Consider the following 21,104-nt stretch of genomic DNA (forward strand, 5'->3'; position numbering starts at 1 on the left):
ACACAGCAGGAAGGAGCTGGAGAGGGAGAAGCAGGCTCCGCCATGAGCAGGAAGCCCAATGCGGGGCTTGGTCCCATGACGCTGGGATCATGACCTGAGCCGAAGGCAGATGCTTAATGACTGAGCCATCCAAGTGCCCCCAAAATAAAAAAATCTGAAAAAAAAATTAAAGTGGTGGCTTTGGGGCGCCTGGGTGGCTCAGTGGGTTAAGCTGCTGCCTTCGGCTCAGGTCATGATCTCAGGGTCCTGGGATCAAGGCCCGCATCGGGCTCTCTGCTCAGCAGGGAGCCTGCTTCCTCCTCTCTCTCTCTCTGCCTGCTTGTGATCTCTCTCTGTCAAATAAATAAATAAAATCTTTAAAAAAAAAAAAAGTGGTGGCTTTGACCACTTTGGGGAGTTTACCCAGTTTTAGTGGGTATTTCCCATGTATTCATGACGTACGCGTGTTACTAAATTTGTCTTTCTCTTGTTAATCTTTATTACAGGAGTCTCGCTGCAGAGCCTAGGATGGGGGCAGTGATGTTTCCTGCCTTGTACGGTAATCAGTCACCCACTGGGCTAGTGCACACAGTTAATCTGAGTTGAGAGATGCTATAAAATACACAGCAGTTAAGACTTAGTATGAGAAAAAGACTTAGGAAGAAAAAAAGAATGAGGAGGCGCTCATTAAATTTTTTCGTATTGCCTAGGGGTTGAAATGATAATGTATCAGATTTGTATCAGGTTAAAGAAAATCTATTCCTTTTTGGGGGGAGGGGCAAAGATTTATTTATTTATTTGAGAGAGGGAGAGTGGTAGGAGGGGCAAAGGGAGAGGGAGAGAGAACTTCAAGCAGATTCCCTGCTGACCGGGGAGCCTGAAGGGGGACTCGATCTCATGACTTGCAGGTCACAACCCGAGCCAAAATCAAGTTGGGCACTTAACCGGCTGTGCTACCCCAATAAAACCTATTATTAAAATTTGAAAAAAAGGGGCGCCTGGGTGGCTCAGTGGGTTAAGCCGCTGCCTTCGGCTCAGGTCATGATCTCAGGGTCCTGGGATCGAGTCCCGCATCGGGCTCTCTGCTCAGCAGGGAGCCTGCTTCCCTCTCTCTCTCTCTGCCTGCCTCTCCGTCTACTTGTGATCTCTCTCTGTCAAATAAATAAATAAAATCTTAAAAAAAAATGGAAAAAAAAAAAGCTGGGAGTGAAGAAAGTGTTACCCCCACCCTTGCCCCCACTGCTTTGTGAAAAAGTGGATCAATTTTCTCTTTGCACCATCATTTCAAGATTTCTCATTTATAAATCTATCTGTTCTTTGAAACATTTGACCAGTTTTCCTCATTAGTCATGGGTTAAATAAAATCTTTGGCATGTAATCATTCTAGATCAGTTTAAGAACCATGATTTTTTTTTTTGAATAGTATCCCGTAACATGCCCTGATGTTCTCAGATGTCTCAGCCCCCATTCTAGCTTCACATTTTGCTGCTGGCTTGTCTTTTGCACACTCTGTTCCTCTTTCCTGGAACACTGTGACGCATCCCCCACCACCAGGGAACACATTCTTTGAAACTCCCAGCCAAAATCCCCGGCTCCTTCTTCTGGCTCATTGTGGGGTCTGCAAAAGGGAGTAGTTAGGGTTGTTTGTTGAATTACTGAATATGTCTTCTGCCTCATGAACTCCTAGTCACCCTTCAAATTTTTTTTTTTTTTAGATTTTTATTTATTTATTTGACAGGGAGAGACACAAGTAGGCACAGAGGCAGGCAGAGAGAGAGAGAGGAGGAAGCAGGCTCCCTGCTGAGCAGCGAGCCCAATGCGGGACTCGATCCCAGGACCCTGAGATCATGACCTGAGCCGAAGGCAGTGGCCCAACCCACTGAGCCACCCAGGTGCCCCTCCTAGTCACCCTTCAAAACCCCAACCCCTGTGCTCCTATTCCCTAAGCAGAGCCTTCACTCTCTCTCTGGGCTCCTCCAGGCCTGGTGCCTCCCTCTGGCCCATTTCTGCTCCCCGTGGGATGAGGAGTGTCTGTCCGCCTCTGCCTCCCTGAGAAAGGGGCCTTCTCAGGAGGGTCCCAGCAGCGTGTCATGGTCCAGGGGGAGTTTGTTAACTTATTATATGAATCACAAAATCCAGAGGTGTTTATTAAACTCATTTCAATGTAGCACCATTCTCAGTGGGGCAAGATGCTTGATCCTGGGGCAGGAGTCTGAGTCTGGGCTTTCATGGAATGTGTAGAAGTTATCTGGATGGTAGGCAGGGGCTGCTGAGAGTCAGGGACGGGACAAGCAGGGACAGGTGCGCTCCTGCTCTTCCTCCAGCAGGTCCCTTCCAGGTTACCAGCTGTCACTTGAAGCAGACTTCCCTCTGGGAGCTGGCCATAGGTTGGCAGATGTCTGGTTTCTCACCCTGGAGGAGAGGGCCATGAGCTGGGGGTCCTGAAAGCAGCCGCTGCCCACCCCAGCCCCCAGTGGATCCCTCCGTTCCCCTTCCGGCTTGCCTGGTACAGATGGCACACGAGGCTTAGGAGCTGACTTGGATTTTTCAGGGGTTTCTGCAGAAAGCAAGACAGGAAGTCACACAGTCTCCTTTGCCTCCCGCGCCCCCCGTCAACCCACGCCCGGCCCAGAAGGGCGGCAAATGGCCCCATGGCTGGCCTCCTGCCAGAGGGCACACCCATCATGCTGGTGCTGGCCCGGTGGCCAGAGCGAGGCTGTAAGAACTCTTACCCCATTGACGACGACCCAGGGCACATACTCGTGGGGCGGCTGCAGGGCATCGGTAAGCTGGGCATTGACATGCAAAAGCTGCATGCCCCGGTCCCCCATTGCGCACTCCATGATGGTGTCCGGGGACACCTTTGGGGCATAGATCTCCAGGCACTGAGGGCAGACAAGGGTGCCTGGTGAGCGGGAGCATTGCCTCAGCTTCCTAGGCATTGTCTCCCCAGTGTTCCCTCCTCCAGCCACCCCGCCCCGCCCCCCCCTCCCCCGCTGCTGGGGCCAAGCTTGTACCTCCTGGGCAATAGGAGACAGTTGGGTCCACAGCATACACAGCACATGCTTAACACTTACTTGAGTGGACGCCCCCAAGGCAGGGGCTCAGGCTGCTCTTGCTTTTCAGAAGACCAGACTCAGAAGACCGCAGCCCCGGGCCCCTTACAGGGGTCTCATTTTCCTCAGAGCTTCCGTCTGTGCTATTCCCTCCACCAGGAACGCCCTTCCACTTCCTTCCCCCAGAATCTTTCCAGTACTCCCTCTTCCCCTGCCCACCTCTGGCCCCGCTATGACTCTGCAGGGCTGCTGAGGGTGTCCCAGGGTGAGCCTTTTGGGTGGTCCAGATGTTCGAAGAATGAATAAGCTATTGGTGTCAATGAGTCACTCCACTGGGAGTTGTTTTTCATAACCCTCCAGAGAAGCAGGCGGGCCTGTCCTGCCATCCCCATACCCCAGGTGAGGATCATCATCTACGTCCCTGAATGTTTCTGTTCATCCAAGCCCGGCTCAGAGGCACCTCCTCCAGGAAGCCCTCCTTGATCTACTCATGCTTCCCAAAGATCTTTGTTCCCTTGCTTCAGAGATCGGAGGCTTCCAGAGGGAAGGCCATTTTCCTGGGGCTACAAAGAGAGTGGTGGTCAGGCCAGAACCTGAACCTGGGTCTGTCTGGGTACAGGGAAGATCAGGGTCTCCCAACCCAGGGCCAAGTGAGGGGTGCTGCTCACCGGTCTCAGATTTTTCTCCATGTCATCCATTTCCTCCATGCAGACAATGGTCAGGAAGGCTGCTTCCTTCTCCAGTTGGTCCCACAGGCAGGCCTGTAGGATAGCGGGTGGATAGGCAAGGGCAGAAAGCCGGCCCAGGGCAGCCCGAGACAGCTCTGGGAGTAATCACGGGTGTTCCCTAATGAAGCGGTGAATGAAGAGGTGATTGAAGACACAGAGGATGGGGCTGCTTCCAGTCCCTTCTGAGCCTGGCTTTAGCCTTTTTTTTTTTTTTTTTTAAGATTTTATTTATTTATTTGACAGAGAGAGATCACAAGTAGGCAGAGAGAGGAGGAAGCAGGCTCCCTGCTGAGCAGAGAGCCCCATGCGGGACTCGATCCCAGGACCCTGAGATCATGACCCGAGCCGAAGGCAGTGGCTTAACCCACTGAGCCACCCAGGCGCCCGGCTTTAGTCTTTCTCAACAATGGGCAGGCCCCCCAGCCTCCATGCCCCCCACCGCTCAGGTTCCTGGGGGGCCGCTCACCTCCACCTTGTTGAGCTTGCATTCCTGCTCCCCGTGCTGGCAGGTGAACTCCCACCGGCCGCTGACATTCTGTTCCTGTAAGGCAGCTAGGTGAGTGCTGGCCAGCCCATCAGGTGCCCCCCTCCCTGGCCTAGTGCCTCGGTTTCCCCAGTACCAACATACCTGGGCATTTCCGTAGGGCACCAGTGTGACATTGAGGATCTCCAGCACCATCAGCCAGGTCGGGAAAAGTTCTCGGACCAGGAAGGCCCGGCAGCCGGGGCACAGCGCCTCGTAGTAGAGGCTTACATTGACAGGAGGTGCTTGTGACTTCCTGAGGGGCACCGGCAGGCACAGGCCCCCAGCCTATGCAGGAGGAAGGGGTGTGAAGGGAGTTTAGCCCTGCTTGGTTCTCTGGCAGCTACAAACAGTAGGTAAGTCTATCTTGCACTCTTTCCAGACAAGGCCAGGTGGAATCCTGACTCTAAGATTTTATCGCTTCCCTCAATCTTCCTTGATCTCAGTTTATCTGCAAAACGGATGTGACAAAGACTTGGAAGCAGTAGGCACTTAATTTATGAACAGCTCTTGCTTTCCTTCAGTTGAGGTGAAACCCCTCGCCCCCGAGGTAAACGTGTGCAGTAAGGACTCAACACATGCACGTTTCTGGTCACTGCCCTCCATCCTGCCTTCCCAAGGTGCATACCACTGGAGACTAATGCATGCTCATTTGTTGCCACTTCATCCCCAGAGCCTTGGCCCTGACCTGAGCAAGGCCCTACACTTGCGCTGAGTCTTTATTTATTCTTCCTCTCAAGGGGCCCAGGTGAACCCCTCCCGAGCTCTGCTGCTGAGGCGGCGCCTAATATGTGCTGACTTCCGGTTGCAGCTGCGGGGCAGCAGGCAGCCAGGGTCTATGCAGCCGAGAGCAAGTGGCTCAGCCTCCGGGGCATCTCTTTGCCGCCCCCCTCAACCCCCGCCCCGCACCAGAAACTTGTGAGCTTTTCCCTGGCCGAAAGGCACCCAGTAAGCAGCACCTAGAGGGTCCGTGCCACGGCCCGACTTCTCTGGGCTTCCCCTGGACGACGAGAGGAGACTCCATTGCCGCCCCAGACGTACACAGCAGGAGCTCAATGCACCCCCGCGTGGGGCGGGTGGGGATGGGGTAGAGGACAGCTGAGAGTGTCAGACGCGAGATGGGGAAGTGAAACGACTCGGCGCGAGGCCACAGTGTTGGGGGGTTTTCAGTCCCGAGCGGGGCAGCGTACCCCTCTCCGAACCGGTCTTTCGCGGCAAAACCTGGGGAGAGGGGAGGAGGCGCCGGTCCCGCAGCACCCGCTGCCTGGGCGCCTGTCCCGCTGGCCCTCCCACCGCGTTGCCGTCCCTACCTTGCAGGCGGCCGCCCCCTCGGGGAGTGTCCTCAGCGGGGACGCCCGCACCGCCGCGGGGACCTCCGGCGGCAGTAGCAGCAGCAGCAGCAAGAACAGGGGCGGCAGGACCGGCAGGAGTGGCGACGAGGCCATCACTGCGGGGCCAGGGTGCGGAGGCGGGAGCAGCGGCCCGGGAAGGAGCAGCCTTTAACCCGGCGGTGGCCCAGCCCCCGGGCCGGACCCGCCTCCCGGTGTCCACGCCCCTAGGGGGCTGGGGCGGGCGTCTATCGGTGTCTACTGGCAGGTCTGGGTCCTCTTAAAACCTGGCCCCCATCCGCACTCCCGCCAGGTGCGGGGCCCGCAGTCACCCGGCCGTGGGGCCGTCCTCCTCCCCCTCCCCCACCCGCCCCCTCCGGGCCGTCAGGGCCACCAGGTCATGTGAGCCTGGGGCAAGAGCAGAGATTAGGTGTCGGCTTCAGAGACAGGGAGACACAGGCAGGCAGACTGAGACGGGTCTCCAAGCGCGCACGCCCCGCGGATCGATCTGGGGGCGGCCAGGGTGATCCAAGCCCTCCGTTCCTAGCCTGGGAACCTCGCCTCCCTACCCCGCCCTTTTACGGCGGCTGATCCCCTGCCCGATCGTGGGCAGGGACTGTGGCGACCCGGCCCTCTTCCACTCCCTCCCGCTTAACCCATCGGAGCTGACCCGGGCACCCGGACCTCCTCTCAGGGTCCTCCGCCCCGACGCTCCAGTCCCACCAAGCGTGGTCGCGTGGGGCTGACTCAGGCGTCGTCACTGCTAGGCCAGAAAGCAGAAGCCAGCGCGGGGAGGGCGCCTCACTTCTCTTGGTCTTCCCAGCCTTGTTTGAGGTGGGGGTTGGGGTGGGGGGTAAAAGGAAAGCCGGGCTGCTGCTTTCCAGCATCCAGAGCTCGAGGCGGTCGTTGGGGTGGGGTGGGCGGCATGCAGGCCCGCAGGGAACTCCCACGGGAGAGGGAAGCCCTTGGGACGAAGCCTATACTGTGCATGTCAGGTAGACTGGGGGAGGGGGTTGGTGATGTGGGACCCAGACCTCCTGGAGTTACCAGGTTTGCCTCGGGATTGCACCAGGCACCTCAAGCGCTGGACCCTCAGCTTCCCCTTCTGTCCGTGGGCACAAGAGTGAAGCTTGGGGACTGCAGCTACAGGGAAGGCTTGGAGGCAGAAGTAGAGTTGCCCCAGGTTGAGGTGGGGGTGGGGGAAGCCGGCGGAGAGGTGTTGACAGCCGAGGGGAAGTCAGGCAGAGAAGGGCCTAGGCGTGGAGCCTGGGGTGGTGAGGGAATAACCCAGATGTTCAGAATTTGCAGGGCCTCAAATGCCAAGCATTACCGGGCACCTGATCCCACGGGAGGAAACACCCACGCCTGGCCCAGATTACAGGCAAGTCCCCAGCTCCTGTCTTCTTCCGGTTTAGGGGAAGCCCCAGCCTGCTGTCCAGAGCAGCAGCCCCAGACTGGGGTTTCTCTTAAGTCCCCACGGCCGGAAGGTCCTGCCCTCCTTTGGAAAACCCAGGTTCTCTGTGATGCGTCTAAGACTAAGCAGCCCGATGGCAGTTAGCCCATGCTTGCCCTGTTGCTGGGTTGGACAGAAGCCGTCATCCACGGCTAGTTTTCCCAGGGCTCACTAAGCATGGCCCTGATGGATGGCTTCACAAAGGTAACCTCACTCATTAGGTGGTCCGATCCTCAATCCTTGAGCGACTTCCCCTTGGGGGGGTGGGGGAAACAGATATTGACCCTATTTGATAAGAGGAGTTTGAGGATCAGAGGTGGGGGGTGACTTTCCCTGAGGTGACATGCCCAGGCTGGTGGTGGAGGACAGACACCTGCAGAGGCCATGTGAGGCCACATGGGCTGTTGTTATCTTCTGTCTCCAAGCTCTGCCGACTGGGGTCATGGGATCTAGAAAGTGGCCTTTACCCTGTGCCGCCCTTGCGGTGGGTGAAGACCTCAGGGGAGATAGCATCGGGACTGGGGTTCCTCATATGGCAGCTCCTGACTTGGGCACACAGTAGGGACAGCACTTGGGAAGGCCCGAGGTCTCTGAGGCCGGGGGCAAGGGGGCCAGGTCCTGTCCTTCAGAGATCCCAGCAGAGGAGAAAAGATTAGAGGGCAGCTTTGTTCGTTCACCGGCTGCTGTGGGCATGCTGGGCCCTGACGGGTGCCATATGGGGAGAGGAGGGGGGCAGGTTTAGTCTTCTAAGAATGGAAGGGCCAAGACACAGGGACTCTGGGGAGGGGAGGGTAACGAATGTTCCAGGTCAAAGACGCCAAGAGGCCCCAAGTCAATGTCCTCCTGGGACCTGGCGGCCTGCACGTCAGGGACAGGTATGGGGAGGAGGTCAGAACAGAGTCAGCAGGGAGGGGTGGCACTGAGGGCATTAAGGACGTGGGGGGGCCTCTCTGGGTGCCGGGGAAGGGGTCGTGCTCTTGCCTCCACCCGACCATGACATGCTGCTGCATGTCAGAGGGGAGGGGACTTTCCGAAGGGCCTGGCTGGTGGTGTCAGAGTGCTGGGACTCCAGCCTTGGGGGGCTGGGGCCAGGGTCGGGGGCAGCCCGGGTACTGGTAAAAGGCTGGTGTCTGACGTCTGGGGTGCCTTGAGCAGGCCGTACTGTAGAGCAGAGCTCAGGGTTTGAACCTCTTTGCTGTGTGACCTTGGTTGGGCAAGTCTCTCACCTTCTCTGGTCACAAGCAGCTAAACTGGGTGGTGCTCAGGGAGGGTCGTCAGCCTTCCTTTGCTCCCTGGAATTATAAACCCAGGGGCTAGATGTGTGTGTGCCCCTGGGAACGCCGGGGTCCCCAGCACACTGCAGCCGTAGAGAAGCCCCCCCACCACCAACAGAAGCATCCACATGTTCTGTGTTTTATATCCGTATCAGTATCAACGTACCATACAAAACTGGCCCGCCAGCCTAGCTGGGCAGGTGTGTGTGGGGGGTTGGGGGTCCGCGGGCAGTGTAGAAAACCAGGGCTCTCGTCCCAAAAGAGGAGAGAAAAAAGGGCTTTACAGTCAAGAAGAAATAAAATCAGAACCCAGGTGATCGAGGAGAGGCCTTGACTCTGCACGGGGTAGAAGTGCCATGGGCAGCGGTGCGGCTGGGCCACCTCTACTTCTGGGAGGCCTGCTGCCGGGTGGAGCTGGCTCGTCCGTTTATTTTTAATTCTTTTCTTTTTTGGGGGGTACTTCTTGGCAGTGGCCCCTATATGGGGACGACCAAGTGGTGGTTTCACTTCAGGGTTTGGAGGGGAAGTTGGGGTCTGTGGGGCGGGTCCCGCCCGGCCCAGAATGTCCCGGCCAAGGTGGTTCTTGGACGTGGCCAAGTAAAGTTCCTTCCTGCCGTGACTCCAGGTCTATGGCTTAAAAATTGGGGCACCCAGGCTTGGGCCGCACAGCCCAGGGGCCTCTGTAAACATGGCAGGTGCAGCCAGGTGGGTCTTTGGGGACCCTGGGGAGGGGGGCCTCTGGTGGGCAGGGCACAGGGTTCAGGGTGGCCAGAGGGCAGTGCCTACAGGAGAGGGGCATAAGGGGCAGGGGAGGCAGGAGTCCCAACCCAGAGACATGGAGGGACAGAGAGAAGGGCAGTTGGATGGGAAGGGAAAGAGACAGGGAGAGACTGAGAGAGAGGCTCAGAAAGAGAGAAATGGAGAAAGAGACAGAAGAGACTCACAAAGGAGAGAGGCAGACAGAAAACCCAAAAGTCGGAGCCCTCGGTCGGGGGGCGGGGGGTTGTTGCCTCCCCAGCCTCCAGGCCCTGGGGTGTATCCGCTCTGCGCTGTCCTGCGCCCAGCGCTCAGCGGGCAGGGGGCGGGGGCCCAGGGCCGGGGGCGCGCACCGGGTGGGCGAGCGTGACCGTGAGCGCGTCGTTGTGCTGCACGAGCGAGGCGTGCTGGTAGTGCAGCACCAGCTCCTTCAGTGACCCGTACAGGTTGTAGGGCTCCGCGAAGCCGAAGCCTGTGGCCGTGCGGTAGATGACGCAGTGCTTGGTGTCGCCGTCCACCCTGCAGGCACGGGCAGAGGGGCTGGAGGTCAGGGGGCGCTCCCGCAGGGTTCCCCTGAGTTCCTGCCGATTCTTTCCGGTGACCTCTGCCCACGACCCTAACCTGGCCCAGATGCCACCACCTCCTGCCCAAATGTGGCCCTAGCTTCCTCCCTTGCCCCCCAACAATCCCTTCTGCCTCTGGCAGCCATGGGGGGGCAGGACTCCTTCCCGGCAGATCTTCCCAGAGGTGTAGATCCCCCACGCCTCAGCTCACTCCCGGAGCCCCCACCAGGCACTCACACCACGGAGCAGGCGTAGCAGCCACGCTGGCTGCTCTCGCGGATGAGGAAGGTGCCATCCCGCTTGCCGCTCAGCATTTCCTCAGCCTGTGTCCGGTTGATCTTGCCCACATACCACGTGCGTTCCTCATGGTGGGGCAGGTCGTCCTCATCCTCCATCAGCGCATACTGGCTGTGGGGGAAGCAAGGAGAGGACCTGGTCACTCACCCCCATGCCTCTGAGGCTCCCCTGCTGCCTGGACAGCGCTCATGGCGAACTCCTACTCATTCTGCAAAACCCCCTGAAAATGGCCCCTCCACTGGGAAGCCTTCCCTGGCCCCTAGCAGGTAGGGGTTCACTTACTCCTCAGTCTCATTTTTGATCCCCAACCACTCGTTGATTTTCTTCTGCCGGGCGCCTTTCTGAGTGAGCCACCTGGAGGAAGAGGAAAGGTGGGCTTGTTCCACACTGCTGGTAGGGGAACAGCAGCCGCAGCACAGGCTGACTAGCCCCCAGTGGGCCAGGGCGGGCCTGGCTGGAGGCAAGGGGTGCGGGGGGACCTCCGAGGGCCGGTTCTCGGTGCAATGACGCCAGTTGCCACAAGGGGTCAGCCTTGGCTTGGTCAAGGAAAGCTTGACTTACTACTTACTATTATGTGTCTGCTCATTCTTACTGAACCCCCAGAATGCACCATTTCAGCAAGGTCTTATCACCACCAGTCTCACCTGAGGGTTGCATGGCAGTGTGACTTCACACAGGGCAGCTGTCTGTTCTGTACCTCAGTTTCCCTCAGCTTTGCAACTTTGCAAAGAACTTTGAGAAGACAGAGTGAGCTCATGTGCACGGGGTGCTCAGCAGTGTGCCTGGTACACGGCAGGTACACGTAAGCACCTAAGGCAGGGAGGTTCCCAGGGGCCAGAGGCAGGAGTTGAGCCCAGACTGGGGCTGCCAGCACGAGCGAGGGCATCCAGTTAGCATTCAGGGAGTCCATCCTGTGGAAGGCTCCCAGCAACCCAGCCCCAGGGGAGCAGTGCTCCCATGTCACAGACACCTGGGAGGCTGAGACCCACCCACAGGGAGCCCTGCCGAGGGGCCCAGGAGGGACCTATGGAGAGGGAGGGGGCTCCTGGACAGCTGAGGAGTCTCAGGGGCAAGGTGGGACCACTTGGTGGAGAAAACACGAGTGAGACAGCGGCAGAGATCACCTCACCAGATGTCCCCGAACCAAGGGGCCTGCCGGTGAGCACGGGGCCGGGCACTCACACGAGGTACTGGTCTCGGATCTTGCGCAGCTGCATGAGGTCTGGCTTGAGGCTGTTCATGCGCTTGTCGATCTCCCGGTTGTCTGAGGCCTGCGCCCGCAGCTCCTGCTCCAGCTTTGTGCGGCTCTCGTGGATCTCAGCGATGCGAGACTTGAGCCGCTCTGAGTTCAGCAGGATCCTGGCAGAGGGGCAGCTCTGAGGCCTCAGAAGACTCCTAGCCTCCAAGCCTTGGCACATGCTGATTTCCCTGATTGCTTGCTAGTGAACTCCTATTCATCCTTCAAAGCCCATTTTTATTTACTTTTTAAGATTTTATTTATTTGCTAGAGAGACATCACAAGTTGGCAGAGCAGCAGGCAGAGAGTGGGGGTGGGGGGGAAGCAGGCCCCCCGCCAAGCAGAGAGCCCGATGCAGGGCTCGATCCCAGGACCCTGAGATCATGACCCAAGCCAAAGGTAGAGACTCAACCCACTGAGCCATCCAGGCATCCCCAAGTCCATTTTTAAATGATGCCCCTCCTCCTGGAACTCGGGCTGCCCAGTGTTTCCTTTCTTTCCCCACTTGCCTATGCCAGATCAGGTGGGGCAGGGCAGGACAGGGGAGGCAACTCACCTCTGCATCTCCTTCTCATTGCCCTCACGTCGGAAGCGCTCCAGATATTCCTTGCTACACTTCTCTTGCGTCTGGCCCTGCTCTTCAAAGATCTTGATGGTCTCATTGAAGGCCTCAATAGCTGTGCGCTTCATCTGCAGCTCCTGTGGGAACGGGGGCGAATCTCAGTTTCTGCCGAGACTCCTGACAAGCCCCTCATGGGGGGCGAAGGCAGATCCCACCTTTGATATGGAGACTTTGCTCAAGCTGTTCCCTCTATCAGGTGCCTCATTCCTCTAGCCCCTACTGTACACAACGAACTCCTATTCAGCTTTCAGAACCCCCAAACCCACTCCTCCTTAGCACTGCTAAGAATTAAAGACAGATCTAGTTGCAACATACAGTTCACGGGGCCTCTCAGGGTAGATGCTCTGCGGAGTACTTTCTATACATCATCTTGTAGAACCTGCCAACAGCCTCCTACAAAGTCAGAACTATTCATGGGGAAACAGACTCAGGGGCCCTAAGTCACTTCCAAGATCCTGATGTTCATAACCAATCTTGGACAGGCGTCTTGTCCACTCAGAGCCTCAGTTGATCCATCATGTAAAACGGGGACAAGAAAGAAATTTCTTGGGGATAACAGGGGAGACAGAAATATTCTCTGCCTGAGATGGGATGTCTGATCTGAATAAGCTACATCCCAACTTTTGAAAGGTAATTTATTAACAAAGTCCTCGTGTGACAAAACCGTCCTCCCTCTTCCCTGTTTTAAAAGACCCTGCCCTTTCCCATGACCTCCTGACTCTGTTTCTGTCAACTCTCATCAGGTTACTAGCTAGCACTTTGAATAACATCCAGGTTGAAGGGCCAGGAGAAATAGACCTGCGGCCCCAGTTTACAGTTCCAGATGGGGAAACTGAGGCCCAGGGAGACTCAGAGGCTCAAGGAGACACTCCAAGGTCCTGACTTGGCTGTTCCCCAGGGCGTTGGCTGGTGCTTTCTGATCAGTTCTTTTGTGTTTTTTTGAAAACGTTGATTTCTGTTTGTAGGGCAGTCCTGGGCACTACGTGGCTGCTCTGTGACCTGGAAGCAGATGTCTGTCCCCAGGGCCTCGCCACTGCCCCTCGCTGCCTGTGGTACCTGGGAGGTGCGGGTGTACTCCTCATAGAGCTGGTCATACTCGCGGCTCTTGTCCTGGTACTGCTGGTGGTAGACTTTGAGCTGGGCACCCACCGCCTCCACACTGTCCTCCTTGACAATCTGGTCCTGGGGAGAGCCGGTGTGATCAGAGAAGCTGCCGGGGACACTTGGGCCCACGGCTGGAGCCGCCCTACCTGGCACAGACCTGCTGGTACTTGGACACGGGGTAGAGGAGCCGGGTGTCCAGCTTGGCATTGTACTGGGCCAGCGACTCATGGCGGTAGTGGGTGATGAGGTCCACAACAGAGCAGAAGGTGAGAGGCTCCGAGAAGCCGTAGTGCCCGTCGCGGTGGAAGACTTTGATCAGCTTGTTGTTCCCGCCTTTCCTGGGGGCAGGAAGGGGGGTCAGCAGCCAGGGGGACCCCCCCAGCCATCCTGCTAACTGTACATGTCCCGCTCCCCATGCCATCCCCAGTCCTCCTGACCTGGTAGCCTCCCTTGCAGCTTTCACACCCAGGCACCCCTGAAGGGACAGGCCCCCACCTGAGGGTCAGCGTGTACTCCCCTTGGATCTTGCTAGATGCATCTCGGACCAGAAAGGTGCCATCAGGCGTGTCCCGGAGCTTCTCGTTCACCTCCTCCCTGTGGCAACACCCAGGATTGGGGGCGCCTGCCCAGAGACCCTGCCCTCCGGGCCCTGCCCGCCTCGTGGCCCATCCCCAAACCCTACCTGGAGATGTCACCCCAGTACCACTCCGCGTCCTGCAGGGAGGGTGGGCTTCCCCCATTGGCCAGGCCTGCAGGGGTAGGCTTTGCTTTGGGGGGTTTAGGAGGCAGCGCTGAGGGACAGGAAAAAATGCACATTGAGTACCAACTGTATACTGTGGCCAGCTCCTATTGCAACAGACCTTCTGGGTATCGGCAAGGCCCTGAGTTAGCATTCGAGGCTCCCAACAATAAGAGATAATATGGGGACAGGGGTCACCTGGGGGCGCAACCTCCTGCTCCTCCAGATGTTCCTGAAGCAACTTCTCCAACAGCAGCACCGGGAAGTCAGGGCTGGACTCAGTCCTGGGGGGAAGGGGAGTGCAGTGGGTAGGGCCTGACGCGCACCTGGTCCTGCACCGTGTCTGCACTCCTGGGGCAGCTGGACGGGAAAGCAGGTGTAGGGAAGAAGGGCAGATGACAGGCGGGTGTGGGAAACCAACTCCTGTTTATGTATATGTAGCAAGCACTCAGTAAACGTTCGTACAACGAACGCACAGGAGTCCAGCACCTGGGGTGGCGGAGAAGCGATGGGACACGTACCACCCACGTGCCTTCCCTCTGGTCTGGGTCCCATCACTCCGTCTCAGGCCTGCTGGGGTCTTCCTGGGGCCCAGGTCCCAGCCTCGCTATCCTTTCTGGCCTGCTGTCACAACAGCTCTGGCCTCTTTCCCCCCAGGCCCCTGTTCGCAATCCTTTAACTTGGTCTGGACTCCTGCCAGGCAGAGGCTCTCGGGCCCTTCCTCCATTTAAAGCCCCACCCCTTGCTAATCGGGCCGAGGCCCCGCCCCCTCCGCCAGCTCACCCGTCGGGCGCGCCCCCTGGCGGCGGCGAGGGAGGCGGCGCCCGCAGCAGCAGCGGCCCGAAGGTGGCGCCCAGGGCTCGCACGGCGGGGCCCGGAGCGGGGGTGCGTCGGGCCACCCGGCCCAGGTGCTGGAGCAGGAACCGCAGCGTGAGCGCGCGGTGCAGTGGCAGCGTCGGGGGCTCCAGCGCAGGCCCCACTGGCCCCGCGGCCTCTGCGGACAGACGGCCGGAGCAGGGTGAGCCCGAGTCGGCTCCTGTCTGCCGCAGCCCCCTCCCCAACCGGGCTTTCCGCCAGGCTCACCCCGCAGGACCCGGCGTGCCTCGGCCACAGCCTCGGGAGTCACGAGGGGCGCGGGTAGCGCCAGCAGGAAGCCCTTGACACCGTCAGTCAGGGCTGCGGAGTCCCACTGCTCCACGTCGCTCAGGGACCAGTCTGCAGGAGCAGGGGGGGCATGTCGGCTGTGATGTCCGGGCCAGCTGTCCCCCACCCCTGCCCATCGAAGCTTCCCCTTACCTGTGCGTGGCGCAGGCAGTTCAGGCCTGTAGAGGGATTCACTGTCTAAACCTGGGGAGAAAGGGGAAAGGGTAGATCAGCTCTATCCCGGGTGGCAAGCCCAGCTCGAAGATGGTTCCTGGACCCATTTGTGGGGCCTGGGAGGACTATTCAACCTCCCAGGGATAATTGGAGGGGGGAGGGGAGAAAGATGGTGCCAGAGGGCACAGTACATGCAATGGAGGGTCTGGTGACATTCCCATCCACACCCTAGGAGTCACTACTGCCCCGACTCAACATGGAGACCCAGAGCATCCAAGCTCAGCTTCTTTCCACGCAGAGTGTCTGGCAGCCCCCTGAAGGAATGAGTTGCCCATCACCAGAGGTAAGCAAGCAGCATACAGGGGTTCTAAGGGGGCTGAGGCTCACCTGTCCGCTCAATGGCCTCCACCAGCTTCACCAGGATCGGGGGAGCCACATCAGGTGGGGAGAACTGCTCTGGCAGGTCAGGGAGAGTGAGGCCTGGCAGAAGGGGATGGCGTGTTGGTGGGGTCCCTGGAAGGCCCCCATCCCCTTTCTTTGCCTGGTGAACCTCAGCTTGGGCAGCTCCAGGTAGGGTCTGGTCTAAACAAGTGCCTGACATCTGCACCACCATCCTAGGGAAGCCAAAACCTGGCTGGAGGGGCTGGGAGGGCTGAGTTGGTGGTCAGCAATTTTCTGGGTTAAAATATCAGTTTACACAACTTCAGAGACTAGGTATAGTGGGTTGATTAGTGTCCCTCAAAATGATATGTCCATATCTTAATCTGATTCCTGTGACTATGACCTTACTATGCAGATATAATGAAAATAAGAATTCTGAGACAAGATCTTAGATTCTGGGCTCTCAATCCAATGACTGGTATTTTTATAAGAAGAGAAGGCCACATGAGGACAGAGGCAGAGACTGGGGTGATGCGGCCGCAAGCCAAGGGACGCCTGGAGGTACTGGAAGCCGGAGAAGGCAAAGAACCATCCACTCCGAGAACCTCCAGAGGGAGCAGGGCCCCGCCGACACCTGGATCTCGGGCTTCCGGCCTCCAGAATATCGAGGAAGTAAACTGTTGCTTGAAGCCATCGAGCTTGTGGGCGTTCAGGAGAGCAGGTTCAGGGGCCTGCCAGGGCTCTGCTGTGCAACCTGGGGCCCAGCACTCGCCCTCTCTGTGCCTCAGTCTCCTCAAGTAAGAAACTTGCTCACGGTGTCCTCTCTCCCTCCTCAGTGTGAACAACAAAGTGGTTGAAAAGAATAAAAGGACGAAATCCCTCTGTGGGTCAGAACACCTCATTCCGAGGACCTTCCTTCATTCTCTAAGTCATCTTGTCTTAAAAAAAAAAAAAAAAAAGTATTTCCCCGTTTTTAACGATGCAGAAAGCCCTCTCAGCGGGTGCCAGGGGCCTCCATGGCCCTGCGTTTCTCGCTCCACCGGGCCCTTTGTGTGCAGGCGCGCTCTGCCTGCCCGGCCACCGTCTGATGCGGCTTGGCCCTCGGCAGGGACGCCCTGGCATAGAGCAGGGGCAAGCCCAGGCCTGCGGGGCGTCCCTGAGTGACGGGCCAGGTGGTGCCTCAAGCTGGAGAAAGGCCCAGCTAAGTCCAAAACACTGAAGGGAAAAAAAATAAAGGAGAGAGAGAACAAGGGGGGAGGAGGTGGGTGATGGAGGGGAAGGCACGGTTCTAAAATCTGCCTGTGATGAGTCTGCAAAACGGGGAGGGAAGACTCATCAGAACATGTGTCACGCCCATTTTATGAATCGGAACTGAGGCTGAGAGAGGGAGCAACCTCCCTCTGCGGGCCCAGGTGACACCGTTCTGCACTCAGCTCCCGGTGTGGGGTTGAGTAGAGGAAACACAGGCGGGCCACAGCATGTTGCTGGGTGGTCCTAGCACCCTGGAGGGGCCGGGCCTGAGCGTGCAAAGAACCAAGCCTTCTAGTTGCCAGATGAGGAAACTGAGGCCTGGGGAGGGCTGGCCCCAGCGGCTGTCACGCAGCCCTGGAGGATTTGGAGGGCGGGGCCAGGCAGCCACCGGGAGTGGGCATGTGTGTGGAGGCTGGACGGAGGCCAGGCAGAGGAGGGAGGCGGCTGTTACCAGGGGGAGAGGCAGATTTTGGCTGGGAGCCCGGATGGGGCCGCCTCCTGCTCCTCCAGGCTGAGGCGGGACATAGGCCCCAGCCCTGGAGGCACCAGATGCTGCAAACTGTCGCCTCCATGCCTCCCATCCGGCCCCATGCTGTGGGGCTCTGGCATGACCCTCTTGGGCACCAGGGTCCCCTGACCAGGCAGGCCAAAGGTCAGGGCCATGGTGCTTCCCAGGGCTTTGGCCTTCACTGGGGGATGGACCCCAAGTGCGTGGTTTGACCTCTTTGGGCCTCGGTCTCCCCATCTGTACACGGGGCCTCCCTGGGTTGTTGTGAAGGTTGGTGCAGACTACCAGGCACTGGGAACTTGGCCTCCTCCCCACAAGCTGAGCCTCAGTTTCCCTGGCTGGAACCCATGCACTCTGCCCAGCACACAGCAACTTCCGCATACCCTGACTGCCCTCAATTCTTCCCTCCCAGCACGTCCCTTGGAAGTGTAGATGGCCAGGGATCTTCGGGGAGGGATATGGGGTCCTCACGCTGCATGGCCTCGAGGGATCAGTCCATCCTTTTTGGCCTTGTGGCTCCCTTGATTTTGGAAACCAGGTAACAAAGGGGGTTTCTCAAGGGACTCTATCTGCAAACTGAGGGACGAAGCTAAGTTGAACCTCTGAATCCTACTGAACGCTCCCCACTGTCATCAAAATCAATCCCACAGAGTCCCTGAGGCACAGCCCCCGCTGCCCTTCCCCTCCCACTCCACTCCGCTGGCTGTTCCCCGAACCTGCCATTACATTCCTACCTCATAGCCTGGAGCCCTTCACCCTCAGCTCTCCCCACTGAGGCTCCTTCCCCACAGCATTTTTCATCACCTAATCACATCCTTGTCACTTCTTGAACAGGGAGCCCTGCAAGGGCAGGGCCAGGCCTATGCCCCCCACTGTGTTCCCAGTGCCATGAATTGAGCCCAGCCCTGACAGCAGCATAGTCAACACTTGTCAACTGACCAAATGAGCTTATTCCTCCTCCTCTGGAAGACATGCCACTGCCTCACTAGAAAGAAGAGGAAATTGAGGGTCTGAGGGGACCCCGTCCCTGCCAGGGCCCCTGCCTGCTGCTCACCTGGCTCAGGGGGCCCATCCCGGGGCCTGGCGGGCAGTGGGCGGGGGCCACGTGGACGAGGGCCAGGCCGGGCCAGGGCTACAGGACCCAGGAACTCGACGTAGGTGCCAGGGAAGTCACCTCGTTGCCGCGTGCGCTCATTGAGGCCAGGCATCCAGCCCACGTTCTGTGGGCAGCGCTCGTTGCCCTCAGCCACGCCCAGCACCTGCAGGGCTGCCCGGCTCACCACCAGCACGTCGCCCGGCAGCAGCTCCAGGTCCTCCGGCCGCTCCCGGCGGAACGGGTACAGTGCACGGTACTGGAAGCCCTCGGCACCGGCCATGGCTGGGCCAGGTGGGGTCTGGACGGTCAAGCTGCTGCTCGGGGCCCCAGTGGCCCCATCAGCTGGGCCGAGGGCTGGGAGGGTCTGCTGAGTCGGCCTGGGGCACTGAGACCACTATTTCTACTGAGAAGTTACAGGTGACCGCGGGGGGGTCACTCATGCCTTGCTTCCCACCATTATTCCATGACCCTGAAATGGGTCACTCATTGCTCCGTCCACCATTCGTCAGCTGGTGGGAGGGGGTCGGCAGCGTGGTCTCAGCTCACTCAGCCGCTGCGTCCCCCCTCAATCCGTAGGGCAATGCCAGGCTGCTCACTCCCTCACATGGGGGGCCATCGGCGCCCGAGGCTGGCGGCTCTTCCGGCTGCGCCAGACGAGGGGGCCGAGGGCACAGGCTGTCACCATGCTTGGCCAGGACGCCGACCTAGGGGGGAGATGGGCAGGGTGGCATCAGCCAGGTTGGGCTCCTCCCACCCCCCGCCCCAGAGATGGGCCCCAATACGGGGTCGCAATCCCCTGACTCACTAGGTAAACTTGGAGCAGTCCCAGCCCCTCTCTAGGCTTGTTTCCCCAGCTGTAAAATGGGTGTAACAACAGCCCTGCCTTGGGGGTCCCTGTGAGCAGAGCTTCGAGGAACCTGCCCCAGGCATAATGCATGCTCAGTAAACCAGCTCTTCCTTGCCCCTTTATTACAGATGGAAAAACTGAGGCTCAGAGCTGGAGGTCTTTGTTCGATCACTCAGTGCACCAGGAAGCCAGGACTCAAAGACCGGGATCCACCCAACCTCAAGGCCCAGAATGGATTGCAGGAGGCAGCAGCCACATGGCCAGGTGGTTATACCCACAGTGGGTGGAGTGTGATGGGGAATTCTCAGGGTACTGTGGAAGCCCGAGGAGGGGCTGGGCCACTTAAGCACAGGAGGAGGCAGTAAGGAAGCAAAGAGGTAGGAAAGCCGGTCCAGGCAGAAGCCCCAGCACAGTCAAAGGACTAAGAAGTGAGTCCAAGGTCTCTGCAGGGGAGAAATGAAGAGAGGGGACCATGTCCCGGCTTGGCTAAATGAGGGGCCTAGAGGAGGATCTCAAAACATGAGGGGCGGTGGTCATGGGAGATCAAGGGGATCTTGGCCCCAAGGGAGACATGGAGCCAGGAGAGCGTGAATGGGAGGAGGGCATCACAGCTGCCAAGGGGGCAGGCTGCTGGATGCAGGGCGATGCTCAAGCCCCAGAAGTCCCAACTTTTGGGGAAACAGCCCACCACAGATAGCATTCCCTGTCTCAGTCCTGCAGATTCAGTTCTCCTCTCAGAGGGGGTAGTGGGGGAGGGCATGCTTTTTTAGAGGGTAGGTCCTCACAGAGGCAAGGAGACAGCACCGGCTAGAGGAAATAGTCCCTGCAAAGGCTTGGCAGCGGGAAGTTGCTTGCCAAGAGTTCAGGTTGGCTTTTATAAAGCCACCAAATGTGGACCACGCTGGTGCTCGAGTACCAGAGAGCAGGTCGGGGCTTTATATCCCCCGACCACGAGAGCCTCGGAAGGTGTCGAAGCAGGGAGCAGAGGCTCCACATTCCGGGGTGCTCAAACTTACCTGCTTCCTGATCTCCCCCCCGCCCCGTACTCCCATTCTACAAGTGGGGAAACTGAGGCCCAGCGAGGGGACATCCAGGAAAGCGCCTGGATCCGCTTGCCTGCCCGCCTCCGCGCTCCAGCATGCACAGGTTTGCACACGCCCCAGTGTGTGCGCCCGGGAACCAGCGCTCCCCGAATCCAAGAGGCGGGGTGGAGGGGCTAGGCCTGGCCAGGGGTTTGGCGGCTGGACGCAGGGCCCGCGCGCGCTCATGCGTGTTCAGACGCGCACGCGGGCCTCCGTGGACCCAGCAGCCTAGCCCGGGCAACGCAAGCGGAGTCGACCCCCGACCCTCCTGCATCCCACTATGTCCCACACAATGCCTGGGTGCCCCTCATTACTGCTCGACGCCCCACTCCAGGCAGGGCCTCCTTACATTCGGGGCCGCAGCCCCAGCCCCTTATCTCGGCCTGCGAGCATTCCGTTCCCCTCCCACAGTTCCGGGCAGGCAACACCGCTGCCAGGTCGAGCCCAAGGCCTCCCTCCCGTCCCCTGAGGCCCCCAGTTCCCGCGGGGCGCGATGAAGCTCGGAGCCTGCGTTCTGACTTCCACCTCGGCCCCACATTCTGCTTGGGAGCCCCGCATCTGAGCGCACGCCAGCCCAGTCTGCCACGCCGGCCGGCCTGGACTTACCTGGTCGCGGCCGCCACCGCCGCCGAGGCCGCCGTCACACCGAGCAGAGGCCGACCCGTGGCTCCAGCGCGGCCGCCGTCGCCGCAGCCCCGGGATCCCCGCCTCCGCCACCGCCGCGGCGGTTCCGAACAGCCGGGCCCGCCCCCGGCGGAAATGGCCGAGCGCATTCGGGCCAGGCGGGCGAAGCGCGGCGGAGGCGGAGCCTCGGGACGTCCGAGTATTTCCGGAAAGAGCCGAACATACTCCCGCGGGACTGGCGGGTAGAGGCTGCCACGAGATCGCCGATCATTTCCGGAAACAGCCGAGTGCAATAGGGTCTGCTAAGCCTTTCCCCGGCTGGGCTGGGCTTTGAGATGA

At 59.2% G+C, this 21,104-nt stretch overlaps 2 protein-coding genes across 2 annotated transcripts; both read right to left on the reverse strand.

Annotated features, from left to right (window-relative positions):
* Positions 1 to 2,101: 2,101 nt before the first annotated feature.
* Positions 2,102 to 5,832, reverse strand: IFI30 (IFI30 lysosomal thiol reductase). Its single transcript, XM_044253916.1, has 7 exons — positions 5,597 to 5,832; positions 4,392 to 4,574; positions 4,230 to 4,304; positions 3,704 to 3,796; positions 2,712 to 2,864; positions 2,483 to 2,536; positions 2,102 to 2,391 (listed from the first exon to the last, which is right to left on the reverse strand). The coding sequence occupies exons 1-7, from the start codon at positions 5,729 to 5,731 to the stop codon at positions 2,329 to 2,331; spliced, it is 756 nt and encodes a 251-aa protein (XP_044109851.1). The 5' UTR covers positions 5,732 to 5,832; the 3' UTR covers positions 2,102 to 2,328.
* Positions 5,833 to 9,314: 3,482 nt separating this feature from the next.
* Positions 9,315 to 20,827, reverse strand: PIK3R2 (phosphoinositide-3-kinase regulatory subunit 2). The gene is made up of 16 exons (XM_044253913.1): positions 20,748 to 20,827; positions 18,171 to 18,916; positions 15,364 to 15,456; positions 14,956 to 15,006; positions 14,743 to 14,874; positions 14,443 to 14,653; positions 13,858 to 13,943; positions 13,603 to 13,711; positions 13,416 to 13,514; positions 13,078 to 13,258; positions 12,873 to 12,998; positions 11,751 to 11,893; positions 11,140 to 11,316; positions 10,240 to 10,311; positions 9,898 to 10,068; positions 9,315 to 9,616 (listed from the first exon to the last, which is right to left on the reverse strand). The coding sequence occupies exons 2-16, from the start codon at positions 18,490 to 18,492 to the stop codon at positions 9,409 to 9,411; spliced, it is 2,181 nt and encodes a 726-aa protein (XP_044109848.1). The 5' UTR covers positions 18,493 to 18,916; positions 20,748 to 20,827; the 3' UTR covers positions 9,315 to 9,408.
* Positions 20,828 to 21,104: the final 277 nt, after the last annotated feature.

The sequence above is a fragment of the Neovison vison genome, chromosome 6 (assembly GCF_020171115.1).
Source record: "Neovison vison isolate M4711 chromosome 6, ASM_NN_V1, whole genome shotgun sequence".
NCBI classification, from domain to species: domain Eukaryota; kingdom Metazoa; phylum Chordata; class Mammalia; order Carnivora; family Mustelidae; genus Neogale; species Neogale vison.